A 13,891-nucleotide genomic window follows, 5' to 3' on the forward strand; every position below is an offset into this window, starting at 1 on the left:
AGATTGACAGGGTCACTGAGTACTTGATGTAATAATGTGACTATAGAGCTTATGAGGATTCTATCCATTTTTGTCAGAGCACTTAACAGTCTTTCACTTTATCAAATTGGGTAAACATGAATTGGATTATGGTATGTGGAGATTGAAAAGCCTTACCAAAGAGTTCTGTTAAATGTGTAAGTATTAGTCTGTAGGAAAGTCATCTTGGATTTATTCAGTACTTTTGTCAGTGATTTAGATGAGAATGTTGACAGAATTTTGACCAAATTGATTTGAAACTAAGAAAATAAGTTAGGTAAAAGTATATGAATGTAAAAATACTTTGAATTTAGAGGAATCTATTTAATAGTAACTATTGAAATTTAATGAACATATGTGAGAACCACCCAAAGTACCAAATTTATAAGTACTCTTTTCTTTTTCTGGAGGTCAGAGCTGCAGGGACACCAGTAATATAGTAGGAATTTCCAGATTGGATAGAAAGTTGGCAGGATGATCTCTCAGATCCCTTGAAATCCTTAAACTCACAGATACATTTAAATGAAAATGTATCACATATAAGTAAAAATATAAGAACATTTTGCCTTAACACTAGCGAGAACTAGTCTAGAGTACAACATACTGTTGAGAGCCACAGCCAAGTCGGAATGGCCCCTGGCATTTTGCCAGAAGTAATAATGGTTGAGAGTGGAGCCATTAAGATGATGCTGGATTGATTCAATTGTATATTAGACCTTTACTGTCCGGTAATAGGATGGCTCTTGCTGCATCAGCTCCCCCCCCCCTACTTTGGAGTTCCTGTTGAGTTCTCCAGGTTCCGAGAGAGTGTGTGTGTGTGTGTGTGTGTGTGTGTGCGCGCGCGCGTTTGGGAGAGTTCCCGGGGAGTGTGTGTGGAATGTGCTGGTGGAGTTCAGAAATAAAGTTTGTTCCTGCTTGAGTGGCTCCTGATTTGTGCCCAGCCAGACTGCGGCAACATACCATCTGCATTTTGAGCACATAATGGTAGGTATTTGAGTTTGTTAAATATAATTTGGCTGAACGTAATTATTTGTCACAAAGTATATCATTAAAATGTAATTTTTATGGATTTAAAAAAATTTTGAATTCAAATTATTTCTTTTCAAACAGTCCAAGATTGATCAAGACAAGTCTTTTATTCTTGAGGAACACCTGGACAAAATAAACAGGTACTTTAAAAGACATCTTAATTATATTTATTCCTTTGGAAAAACTATTAAATTGAATTTTCTAACATTGTAATTACGTTGTATTTGTCAGTATACTTAATTCTATGATCATATAGCGTAGTGTGTACTTTTATTTTCACTTAAATTTGAAAGTAACTTCTTGCCCATCTCTTTTAGAGGGAAATAATCATTTATATTTAACTAATCTTCCATGCTAATTTAGTTTAATTCAAAGTCCTTTTTTAAAAAAACTGGGGAAGAAAGGCTAGAAAATAATAATTGAACTAACTTATCTTTTATCTTTGTAAAATCATCTTCTCTGAAGGTCTTATTAAAGCATCCAGCAAAAGGTTTTATAGGAGAAATCTGTCTGAAAGATTTGAGAAATTGACAGACTGGCCTAAGGAAATAAGAAGAAAACTATTGGAAAATAATAAATCCATCTCTTCATTTTACAAGCTTCAGGTTTTCTTTAGTTGAAATATTTATTTACATATAAGTACTATGGATGTAAGAAAGCAAATGAAAAGAGAAGATTTAGATTTTGTTTTGCACTAATGATGGTAGACTGTGAAACCCTTACCCAGGGGAGTAATAATTCTGTTTCGTTATCCTATAAAATAGGTTAAGAAAGTCTTCATTATTGTAATGGGTCTGGGGGAAGCTTGTTTTCAGATTCTTGGTTATTCTGGAAATGGGAAATCACTTGCACATTGGTGAAAACATGTTTCCTTTTTTTAGATGTTTTTCAGCCAACACTGTGGAACAGATTATTGAAAATTTACAGCAAGATGGTTCACCTTTTGCCCTGGAGCAGTTGAAGGTAATCTTTGGATTCTTTCTTCTCTGATATGGTGAAGTCTTAGAGTGCGGAAGTCTCTCTGAGGGGTGTCAGTGGTCTGTGGTGGTCGTAACCTAAGGCCTGGGAAGCAGTTCTAGTAAACATTGGCCTGCTCTTGAGGGCAAAGTCAAGCTGGGATTATATCCTTTGAATGTAACAGATAGGGATTTTTGTAACCCTGTTTCATTTCCAAGAAGTCCCCCTTGTCCTATGGGAGTTTTTAGGAAGATTTTTATCATAAAGGTTGGGTCACTGACGAATAGTCACCTGATGATATTTTGAAATTATGATATTAATTGATGAATTCTGTTTAATATGAAGTATTTTTTAAGCAAGAGTTTTAATGGAAATGTGATCCTATTTAAACTAGTAAGAGATTACATTTATTTATAATAGCTAAGTCTTAAGTAGTATTTCTGAGTTAAGGACTCTGATTTTTCTATAGAATAACTGATAATAGAAGAAAAGCTATTTTTATATAAATGTGTACACAACTGAGTTTAGCCTGTAGCCAGCACAGACTTTATATGTGAAGGTTTGGCTATGTGAGAAATCCTAAGGGAGTTTGAATTAAAGAGACAGACTCTAATTACCTTTAAACCAGCCTCTAGCTACCCATTAAAGTAGCGAGGTTTACTGAAGAGGCTAGCAAGAGAGAGAGAACACGCTAGGGAGTGCACTTTTATTGGGGAACAAAAAATTTTGCCTCCCATACAATGAAGAGGGGCAGTGTCCCAAGGTCAGGTGAGACAACTGGGTCTTTAGGGGCTGAGGTCAGGCATACCTCCACTGAAACTCTATTAGATGAATTAAACAACAACTCTGACTTTCACTCTCCCTATGGTTGCTGGCAACAATCCCACTCTACTTTGAGCTTCTGTGAATTTTAGTGCTCATGTAATTGAAATCACATAGAACTTTTCCTTTGGAATTCCTTATCACTTGGAATTTTGTCCTCAAGCTTCATCCATATAGTGACAGGTGCCAGAATTTCCTTCTTTTTGAAGGCTGAATATCACTGCATTGCATGGATATATTACATTTTATTTACATTTTTTGGCTATTGTGAACAATACTCTTGTGAACATGGGTGTCTCTCTTTGAGGCCATGTTTTTAATCTTTTGGATATGTACCCATATGGATTATAGGGTAATTCTGTTTTTAATGTTTCAGGGAGTAACTGTACTATTTTCCATATAGCTGTTTCATTTTATGTTGCTACCAACAGTATAAGGGCTCCATTTTCTCCAGATCCTCACCAACACTTGTTATTTTTGAAATCCCAATGGCTACCAATCTTAATATTTATGAGATGATAGCTCATTGTAGTTTTTTCTTTTAAGTTGTAATTGGATACAATACCCTTTATTTTATTTATTTATATGTGGTGCTGAGGATCGAACCCAGGGCCTTACGCATGCTAGGCGAGTGCTCTACTGCTGAGCCACAACCCCAGCCCACTCATTGTAGTTTTGATTTGAATTTTCCTAATGATTAGTGTTCTTAAATGTCTTTCCATATATTTGTTGATATACAAATATATGTTTTCTTTGGATAAATTTCAAGTCTTCTGCCATTTTTTAAATTGTGTTTTCAGAGTTTTTTTGTGTTGACTTATTGAAAGGGCTCCTTGCCCCACCCTCCTGCCTCTTTTGGCCAAGCACTCTACCATTGAGCTAAATCCCCAGCTCAAAACTCCCTCTTCTTTTTGAATCTCCCATTTCTGATGATGAGACTACCAGGCTCTCCAAAATAAAGAAGGTTTTTCAAGTACCATTTGCAGTGTAAACAAAGGAGCACACAAAGAAGAAAATCGGAGTTTTTCTTCCTACCCTTAAGCCCTTGGTAAGAACACTAAGCCAAGGAAGGAGATCTAAATGGACAACCAATCCTTAGGAGAGCTAGGCTCTATGAAGTCCATGGCCAGAAGTCAGAGAAACAAGAACAGGGAACAATAGGTTCTGTTTATATCCAGGAAGATGGTCCTGAGTGAATGGCCAAGGAAACCAGTTATCTTTGACTCATTTAATTGTATTCTCTGTTGTTGATAGGGGATGGCCTATTGTGTGAAGGCTTAGAGAGAGGGCATATAAGTTCCTCTTGACTTCACATATGGTGTGAATCTACATCATGTACAACCAGAGAAATGAAAAGTTATGTTCCATTTGTGTGCAATGAATCGAAATGCATTCTGCTGTCATGTGTAACTAATTAGAACAAATTTTAAAAACAAGATAACTTGTGATTCTTCTTTCTAGTTAGCAATGTGAGATTATGTATTTGTTTAAAAATACCCAGAGTAAATGATACACAATTTTGTTCCCAAAGAAGTTGGCATACAGGGCTATGAGACGACTCTAAAGGATTTATGCACCAAAAAAAGGAGAAGGGATAGGAAAACTAAGAGTGATAGCCCAAACATAGATTTTTAAAAAGAGCAAAATACTATAAAGAGAAATTCAACTTGAAGGTTTCATTCATCTTTTTTATAAACTTTGAGAATTATTCATAAAATATACTGTTTCAACATAAAGTGGTAGGCTTTCATTCATGCGTGAAGAATTAACTGTGAAAGGAACTTTTCTTCTGCTGTAAACAAGTAGAAAACTGGACAAAATATATGAAACAACTACCTATGTCTCTGAGGGAAGGGAAAAAAGGTTTTATTGGCTTTCTTTGTGGAGGAATTTCCAGAATATTCATCTGTATGTGTTTTAGGTAAAACTCCACAAGACCAAGGGAAGAGTCACAGGAAAGCAGTGGTCTGAATAAGGAACAATGCTCATTCAGGTCTGGGTTGAATTCACTTTCCTATCAGTCAGACAGCTCACACCTGATTTAACACTAGAGTGAAGGCTACTCTAAAGTCCTCAGGTAATTCAGTGAGGGAAAGATGGTCTTTTCAACAAATGGTTCTGTAATGATTAGATATCCATATGCAAGGGAAAAAAGAACTTGACTCTTACCTTGCACCACATGCATTTCAAAATGGATTATACATCCGAATGTAAATGCTATGGCTCAACACTTAAAAAAGAAAGCAGAAATGAATTCTGTTGTGAATTTGGCTTAGCTGATCCATACATATATATATATGGATCATCTTACCAACTTATTTATTTTTTTCTGTTTTATCAGAAAAAGAATGAACAGAAAAAATAAATAAGTTGGTAAGATGATCCTTAATTTATTTTTTGCTGTACTGGAGATTGAACTCAAGGCCTTACACATCTAGACAAATGCTTTATCACTGAGTTACATCCCCACCCCTAGTAAGATGATCTTTAATATAATTAAATACTTTTGCTCTTTAGAAGACACTGTCAATAAAATGAACATAATTTCAACATACATTTATGGTGAATGGACTTTAATTCACTATATAAAGAAAAGAATATAAACAGTTTCTGTGAATATTTTTGTATGTCTTTTGGTAGCAAAGTCATCAAATATGCATACATTTTTATTACTGTCAAATAATTTCCTAAAATGATTATACATTTACTTTTGAGCATTGGTTGGTTCTACAGCCTTATCAACTCATGATATTATTTCTTTTTCATTTAGTCATTCTCTGTGACTTGCCTTTTCTCTCTCTTTCTCTCTTTTATTTTTTTATTTCTTATAATTTTTTTTAGCTGTAGATGGATACAATATCTTTACTTATTTTTATGTGGTGCTGAGGATCGTACCCATCGCTTCACACATGCAAGGCAAGCGCTATACCACTGAGCTATAACCCCAACCCTCTCTCTCTCTTAAATAGTGCCATATGATGAACAGAAACTGTTAATTTTAGTTTTAATCCAACTTATCCTTAAAGATAAAAATCTTTAAGAACATTTCTTAAAGAAAAAAATCTTTAAGAACATTAAAATTGTTGATTACTATAGGTTTTCTTTTATGTCCTGTTTAAGAAATCATGGCCATCTCTGTAAGCTTTTATATTAATAGATGTGTTACTAAGGCTTCAGGATCCTCAAGAACATTGGAATCTAAAAGGCAATATAGGTCATTGTCTTCTATATCAAGCGTCCCCAAGAACACCCCCAAGTTTGGCTATCTGCTAGAAGGATTCTGGAGACTTCCATTTGGTTGTACTCATGTTATGATAATGTACAAAGCAAAATCTGCAAAGGGAAAGGCACATGGGGTGAAATCTGGAAGAAACCAGGTGCAAGCTTCCAAGAGTCCTCTTTCGCTGGAGTGACACAGGACTTACATAATTCCTCTAGCACCTGGTTGAGACAAGACTTGTGAAGTACTTTACAGACTTGGTGTACAAGGCTTTCCCTAGGGACTAGACCTGTAGGCACTGTGCCTAGCACACACCAAAATTCCAGACTCCAAGGGAAAAGTAGAATGTTGAGTCTTCAATTCCACAGATAAGGTGTGGTATTTAGGTGCATTAATTTCTCTTAGTGATGATGTAACTTTCTTTGTAGAGGACTTGCATTTGCATCATGCAGTGAATTTATTCCTAGACATTTAAATAGTTTCAATGTAAATGGTATCATTTTAAAAATTCATTTTTTATTTGTTGATATGTAGACGTAAAATTGAAATTAAATTTTGTATGTTGACCTTATATCCAGTGACTTGTCTAAACTCATTGAGTCATTTATAGTTTGCAGATTACTTTGAATTATTTGTACATACACTTTCCTTCTTCACTTTTTTCCCTTTCTCCTCCTTTGGTTCTTTTTTCTCTTCTTGTCACTCTCTCCTTTCCTTATTCTGACTGCCTATCCCCACACACTGCCCCAACTTCCTACACTGCTTCAACACCTCTAGCAAAATGTTCAGTAGAAGTGATGAGATGATAGTCATCTTTGTCTTATTCCCAATCTCGGGAAAAAAAAAATCTTTAAGAACATTAAAATCGTTGACTACTATAGGTTTTCTATGGAATTTTTCTTTAAATCAATATAAGGAAGTTCTTTCTAGTCTTAATCACCCAAAAGGTTTTTTGGTGATTATTGGTTTGAATAAAGGTTGGATTTTATCATTAATACTTTTTGCAGCTATTGGGATGATCAGATGATTTTTAAAAATTGTGTCTGTAATATGGTATGTTAAAAGTAATTATTCTTTTTCTTAATGGTGCTGGGGATTGAACTATTTTAAATGCATTTTAAAAAGTAAAATGATCGAGATATACATGAATTCCAAAGTTTAGAATTCTGTGTTAGGATTCTCCAAAGAAACAGGACCAAAAGGAGATAGGTGTTTGTGTGTGTGTGTGTGTGTGTGTGTGTGTGTGTGTGTGTGTGTGTAATCTGTATAATTAATATATAAAAAGAGTTGTTTTATAAGATATTGGGCTCAAGCAGTTATGGAGGATGAGAAGTTCCATGTTTTGTTGTCTGCAAACTGAACACCCAGGAGAGCCAGTGCTAGAGTTTGAAAGCCTGAGAGAAGAAGAGTCTAAACTTAAAGAGCCTGAGAAGATTAATATCCCAACATAAGGAATTAGGCAGAGAGAGAAGCCTAACCCATCTTCCTCTACCTTTTTTCTTTTCTTCAGTCTCTGAGTGGATTGGATTTATCCACTCATATTAGGAAGGGTCTTCTGCTTTGCTCAGTCCACCAGTTCAAATGCTCATCTCATCCAGAAACATTCTCACAGACATTCCCAGGAATTAGTGTTTAATTCAAAATCTGGTCATCCCTTGAGACAGTCAAGTTGACATTTAAAATTAACTATAACAGGTTCTTTCTTTGAGGATTAACTCTAGACTTTTAGAGAATGTTATAAATGGCATCCTTATTTATTAATGGAAAAACCTGAACATTTTCTAAGTTCACATAGTGAAAGAAAAAATAGGGGCATACCTATATACGTCTTCAGTCAACCCCAAGACCTACTTGATAAAATGTTTTAATTGTGTTAATAGATGTACTGAATATTCTAGTTTTATATCATCCCTTATTGCATATTATTTTTCTACTGACAGTGCATGTCACAAGATGTGTTTTTGGGTTTTCTAAGACGGGGGGAGGAGGAAAGACAACATCTTGAGTTTTTCTATTGTTGAATTTTGATAAGTCTTGAAAGAAGGGTTCTTATCCAGTAGGCAGTGGTTATAGTGACACAATGCTCTTTGAGACCAAGGACCATGTCCTGTTTATTATTGTCTCCTCATAAGTAGACTGCTGCAGTCTGGCTGGGCACAATTCAGGAGCCACTTGTCAAAAGAAACTAACTTTATTTTTAGAACCACACACGCCAAACAAAACAGCTCCTCAGGAAAAACCCTCAGAGCCCAACTGCCACCACCGGCTTCCCACAAGCCACTCCCCCAACCACCAGCCTCTCCACCTCCCACAATCCTCCTGCTCTTGAGGCCGATTGGCTGGGTTGCGTGGGCGGAGCCAAAAAAGTCCCCCAATGAGTAGCTCGTGGCCTGAAAGGGCAGGGAAACAGTCCAATGAGCATCACCGCAGAGGAGCCAATCAGCTAGATGTTGCTGGGGCCGCTATGAGCCAATCATCAGCTGGCAGTCTGAAAGTTTGCTGGGGCCCCTTCGGCTGTGGCTCTCAACAGTAGACACTTCTACTCCTCAGAGTAGACTCTAATGATCTGAAATTAAAATGTGAATCATTTTGATAAAAATAAAGGAAAAAAGAAGTTGGTTCCTTGATGTATAGGAGACGATCTTTAATGGGTCAGATAAATTGATTAGAACACTGACCAGTATTTTACAGTGAGTAGAAACATGTTCACTAGGTTGTATGGGTACAGAATTGCCTCAATACACATTTCTGGCATAGCCAAAGATGCAAGTCCTAATTGTTCATCAAATTTTTCAGAATAGTCTGTACTAACAAATCCATGGCTGCTTTGACTCTCTTCATCTTTCTTTGATTCTAATACATTTCTCACTTCTCTGCCAAGGGAGAAGTCCCCATCTGTGTGCTCATTCCATCTTTTCCTTCCTGTGTAGGAACTAATTGCATCAGTCATTTCCTCCTTTCAGTATCTTCAGGTTTACCGTCTTGAGTTATTGGCACATTTTCTTATGCCATTATTTTCAAAGCTTTTCTACCCTTAAACAAGTTAAAATGCCTTCCTTTGACATTGTCTTCCTTACTTTGTTTTCCACCATCAAAATTACATGAGTTTTTAGTCATTTCTGTTCATTACCTGATGTGATATCCTTTTTCTTTTTGAATTCTCTGCAGCTTTTGACAATCTTGACTACTTTTATAGCCTTGTATAGTAGGAATTGGAGTTAGTACCTTTGGGTTTGGTTCCTAACTCACTTTCTATGTCACCTTGGACAGATTCATATCAGGGTTTGGTTTCCTCATTCCTCATCTTTCCCATCTCCTTTCCCAAAGTGTAATGAAACACATTAACATACTTCCCTAAGAGCTATGGGGATGTGCTCAGTACATCCTTATTCTACTGTGTTTCTGATGCATTGCAGTACCCTTATTGCCATGCCATTTACAAGGCAAGTGGTGTAGTATAAACCTTATTTTTACAAATGAGGAGACTAAGGTCAGTCATCTAGGAAGGGGGTAGAGCTGGGATTCCAACTCAGAGCTCCGTGGTCCTAGAGCTTAACCCCAAGCCTCAATGTTAAGTTGCTAGCATACTAAGAATAGTTAAACCTTTAGGTTATCAGTATGCCAGTTTTTTCTTATGCAGTATCAGTATTACAGAAATATTTTTCAATAGTCAATATTTTATAAAATGTCTAACAGCTTTTTGGATGAAGCATTTTCCCTCATTTTTTCATGTGTGGGTGACAAATAAATGGGGCCCTTAGTGCCTTTCTTATGGAATATAGAAAAGACAGATTTTTGCAATTTGCAAAATCAAAATGGAAACCATAAGCAGTTAGCTCTTACAGTTTCGCTGAGGAATAATTGTGGGCTCACACACTACAATGTTGTTGATGAGGGAGTTGTGGTTTCACTGACCTTGTAGACAAAAAAGCCAGAAGGTGGCTTTTCCCTTCAGTATAATTTTCAGCATTGTGAATAAAGTTCTTCCAAGTACTCACTTCCAGGTACTCACAATAATATGGGTATTGCTCCTACTAAAGAAAACTAGTAGATTTGTCAACAAAATGGACCCATTCTCTGCTTGCCAAAGGAGAGGCCTCCTGGCATAGCGTACAGACTGCTGTGAGGTATTGTCCTTATGCCCTGTGACTAGAAAGGCAGGAACAGGCAGTAGGAGTAAGTGGGATGATGTCCACAAAGCACCTAGCTCAGAAGGGTGAGTTCCCTTGAAGAACCAGTTTCTTAAAATCCCTTAATCATTTTTATTTCTGTCCTATCCACTTTTCTTCTCTTCTACTCTTCTCTCCCCTCCCCTCCCCAATTCTCTTCTCTTCTAGGAAGTATCAACTAGGTAATAGCTCTCTTGTCTTCTCTTCAGCAGCACTGTGGTTGTCTGTAGGTCACTGATCTTCCTGGACTTTTCCTGTATGGTAGTCATCTACTTAAGCTCTGCCAACTGCTAGGTAAGGTGCTGTCCTATCCACTCAACCTGTTCTTTGAATCTGTTCGCCAGACTTAAGGATAATACAGAGAACATAGGCTCTTGAAGTGGGGAATTCTTTGAATTTACAAAATAAAGTTTAAACCTTTGAGACAATCTTTGAACAATAAGCTGAAAATTATATGTTGTGATTATAAAGGAAAATGTAGGCATCGGGTGTCTGTGACAAGGAATGGCCTCTTTCATCAGCCAGGTAATTAGGATTATGCTCATGCATTGGAACACTGGTAATAGCATCTTTAAATTCAGAACAAATGGCATAGCATTGTAGTAAGAAGTCAGTCTGTAATTCTTATTTTATTATTTAAATACTATAGAAGAGTGCCTCATAGTAACTTGGATCATTCTATCTTCTCTCTTCCAAGATAAGTAGGTTTATTTACAGGTGAAGAGTTCAGATAAGACACTTCTAGAGTCACATAGTGGGAAGGAAAAGCTACTGCCTTTCTTAACTCCTTCACTTTCTTTACATTGTAAGAGAAGGTGTCCACTGAAAATGTTACTACTTTGTAATATGCACATTAATTTTATTTAAATATAATCACTGGTTGCTTAGTTGGGATCATAATTTATGCCAGGCAAACCCCAAAGGTACATTAAGTTGTAAGTATAGAATTTACCCCTCTTGTGGAATGATCTCTTTTTGTAACAGAACTCTTTTTTTTTTTTTTTTTTTTTTTTTTTTTTTTTTTTGGTGTTTTGGCAGGATTAGGCTAAGGCATAACCCTTTGTGAGTCTTTGGCATATGAATTAACGGGCATATTTTAATATGACTTGCATGGAAATTCTTCTGGCTTATTATAGACAATAAAGGAACTATTTGGCTACAACTAACAACTATTTTTTTCCCCAAAAGATAATTAATCAAATGTCTCCAACATCTCTAAAGATCACTCTAAGACACCTCATAAAGGGGTCTTCCCAGACCTTGAAGGATGTATTAACTGAGGAATATCGTATGAGTCAAGCATGTATGGTAAGAATTTTTTTTAAACTATGGTTTTCTAGTTAGGAAAGTAATATATGCTCATTGTGTAAAACATGTAAAATACAGAAAAAGATAAATAAGAAAATCAAAACTGCCTATAAATCTACTCCATGAAAACAAACAGGCAAATTAATTTTAGGGTTGTGGAGGTAATTGAAACCCAGATTATCATGAAGTCTTTATGGCTCTGCAATTGCATTTGCATGTGTATAAAAGGCCTCTGACATCATGTGGAATTCAAAATGAAAACTGTCCATTTCTTAGGCAAGGTCTCTGTCACCTTGGGCCAGGAGCACAAATGTTCTAAATCTGAATTCTTTCTCTGCAAAAATGAGGAATATTACTTATAAGCTGATATATGCATAAATGGAAAATATTAGTTTTGTTACATGTTTTAGTTGGTAGATTAACCTTGAAAGTACTATTGTAAATATAGACAGCAATCAAAGGCAGTGTGAATATCATGAAATATTTCAGTCAGATTTTTTTTCCATATAGTAAACTTCATAATGGCAGAATTGTCCCTTATGTTCAGAGGGCCCTTAAGTATCATATTATTTAGATTAATATAAACTTATGGTCAAGGGAATATTTAGTTTAATTACAGAAAGAAAGCAGACATGCCTAATGGATTTTAATGTCTTGAAATAGCTATTAAGACATCAAATTTGTTAATCTAATCAGAAATAAAGCTCTTTTTGACCATGTCTTAAAGTTACTTCTTGAGGAAGCAATGGTAGCTAAAGTCTATTGAGTGTAAATACTAAGGAGAATAAAAACAGAAAATAGGATACAGAATACAGAGCCATAGCGGGGGTTAAACTACAGATAGGTTAACCAGAGAATTGCTCTTTGAATGAAGACCCTAAAAGTAGTGAGCCATGTAGATTTCTGGAGGGAGAGCATCCCAGGCAGAGGGAACTGCACATACAAAACTGTGAGGAGAGTGTACCTCCCTGTGCTAGGAAGAACAAGGAGGCCATGTGGGAGGGAGGGGTAATGTAGTGGTGAGTGAAAAATGAGGTCAGAGGCAATATTGTGGGGAAGGGCCTGGTGTAGCATACAGGGGCTTGAAGCTGTAAGATCTTTGACTTTTGTTCTGATTAAAATGGAAGCCACTAGATAGTTTTTAAGCAGAGGAGTGCCATGATCTTTAATAGAGCTCATCACTCAGGATGATGCATTAAGCAGTGAGTGATAAGATCATCTAGAAATCAAGAGATCCCAGAACTGAGCCCTAGGGAACCCCCACCATTTAAGGTGGGGTAGAGAGAGTGTAGTGGTACTGTCAAAGCATCTGGCAGATGAGCTTAGAAGTAAGTATTCTTTGATTTTGGTGACCCTGAAACCATGGGTGATTTTGTCAAATCTTCAGAGTAGTGGTGGAAGAAGTTAGAGTGCAGAAAGTTGGAGAGGAAATGAGCAAATGAGATGTGAAAGTAGACACAATACGTGTATACAACTTTTTTTTTTTATTATAGAAATAGGTAGAAGCTAGGACTGTGAGGTTCATTTTGTAACATGGAACGGACTGGAACATGTTTGTAAATTGGGAATGATCCAGTTGAGAAAAATAGTTATATTGATGATACTAATAATAACTTATGAACACTTAGTATGTGTCAGGCCCTACTGGAATATGGATTAAAAGAATCCTGTGATGGATGTATTGGTATTGCCATTTCATATAAGGAAACTGGGGTTTAGAGAAATTTCTAGGCCAGGTAACATGGTCACTGTGTAGTGGAACTAGGAAGTGACTTAAACTGCATACACTCACCTACTCAGTTATGCAGTTGCACTGGCAATGTAAAATACAGAAAAAGATAAATAAGAAAATAAAAACTGCCTATAAATCTACTCCATGAAAACAAATAGGCAGAGGAGTAGATGACTTTCTCAAGCAGACTCTTTGAGAAGGCAAAGGAGATGTGAACTGGAGTGTAGGGAAGGACTGGCCTTGCGAGGAGAATGGTCCCTTCCTCCATAGTCATGAAAAAGAAGGCAGGTTAATGCCGCAGTCTGGCTGGGCACAATTCAGGAGCCACTTGTCAAAAGAAACTAACTTTATTTTTAGAACCACACAAGATAAACAAAACAGCTCCTCAGGAATAAACCCTCAGAGCCCAACTGCCACCACCGGCTTCCCACAAGCCACACTCACACCCACCAGCCTCTTCACCTCCCACAATCCTCCTGCTCTTGAGGCCGATTGGCTGGGTCGCATGGGCGGAGCCAAAAAAGTCCCCCAATGAGCAGCTCCGTGGTCTGAAAGGGCAGGGAAACAGCCCAATGAGCATCACCGCAGAGGAGCCAATCAGCTAGATGTTGCTGGGGCTGCTGTGAGCCAATCATC

The 13,891-nt window shown here is 36.8% G+C and overlaps 1 protein-coding gene across 2 annotated transcripts in view; it reads left to right on the forward strand.

Annotated features, from left to right (window-relative positions):
* Hibch (3-hydroxyisobutyryl-CoA hydrolase) overlaps nt 1–13,891 on the forward strand; it is an 87,989-nt gene that overhangs the window by 62,626 nt on the left and 11,472 nt on the right. The window contains exons 10-12 of one of the 2 annotated variants that reach the window (XM_076866067.2): nt 1,129–1,187; nt 1,929–2,010; nt 11,404–11,523. In XM_076866067.2, coding sequence (XP_076722182.2) covers nt 1,129–1,187; nt 1,929–2,010; nt 11,404–11,523 — 261 coding nt within the window. The remainder of the gene's footprint in view (nt 1–1,128; nt 1,188–1,928; nt 2,011–11,403; nt 11,524–13,891) is intronic. The other variant, XM_076866068.2, reaches the window with a different exon arrangement.

The sequence above is a fragment of the Callospermophilus lateralis genome, chromosome 9 (genome assembly GCF_048772815.1).
Source record: "Callospermophilus lateralis isolate mCalLat2 chromosome 9, mCalLat2.hap1, whole genome shotgun sequence".
Taxonomy (NCBI): domain Eukaryota; kingdom Metazoa; phylum Chordata; class Mammalia; order Rodentia; family Sciuridae; genus Callospermophilus; species Callospermophilus lateralis.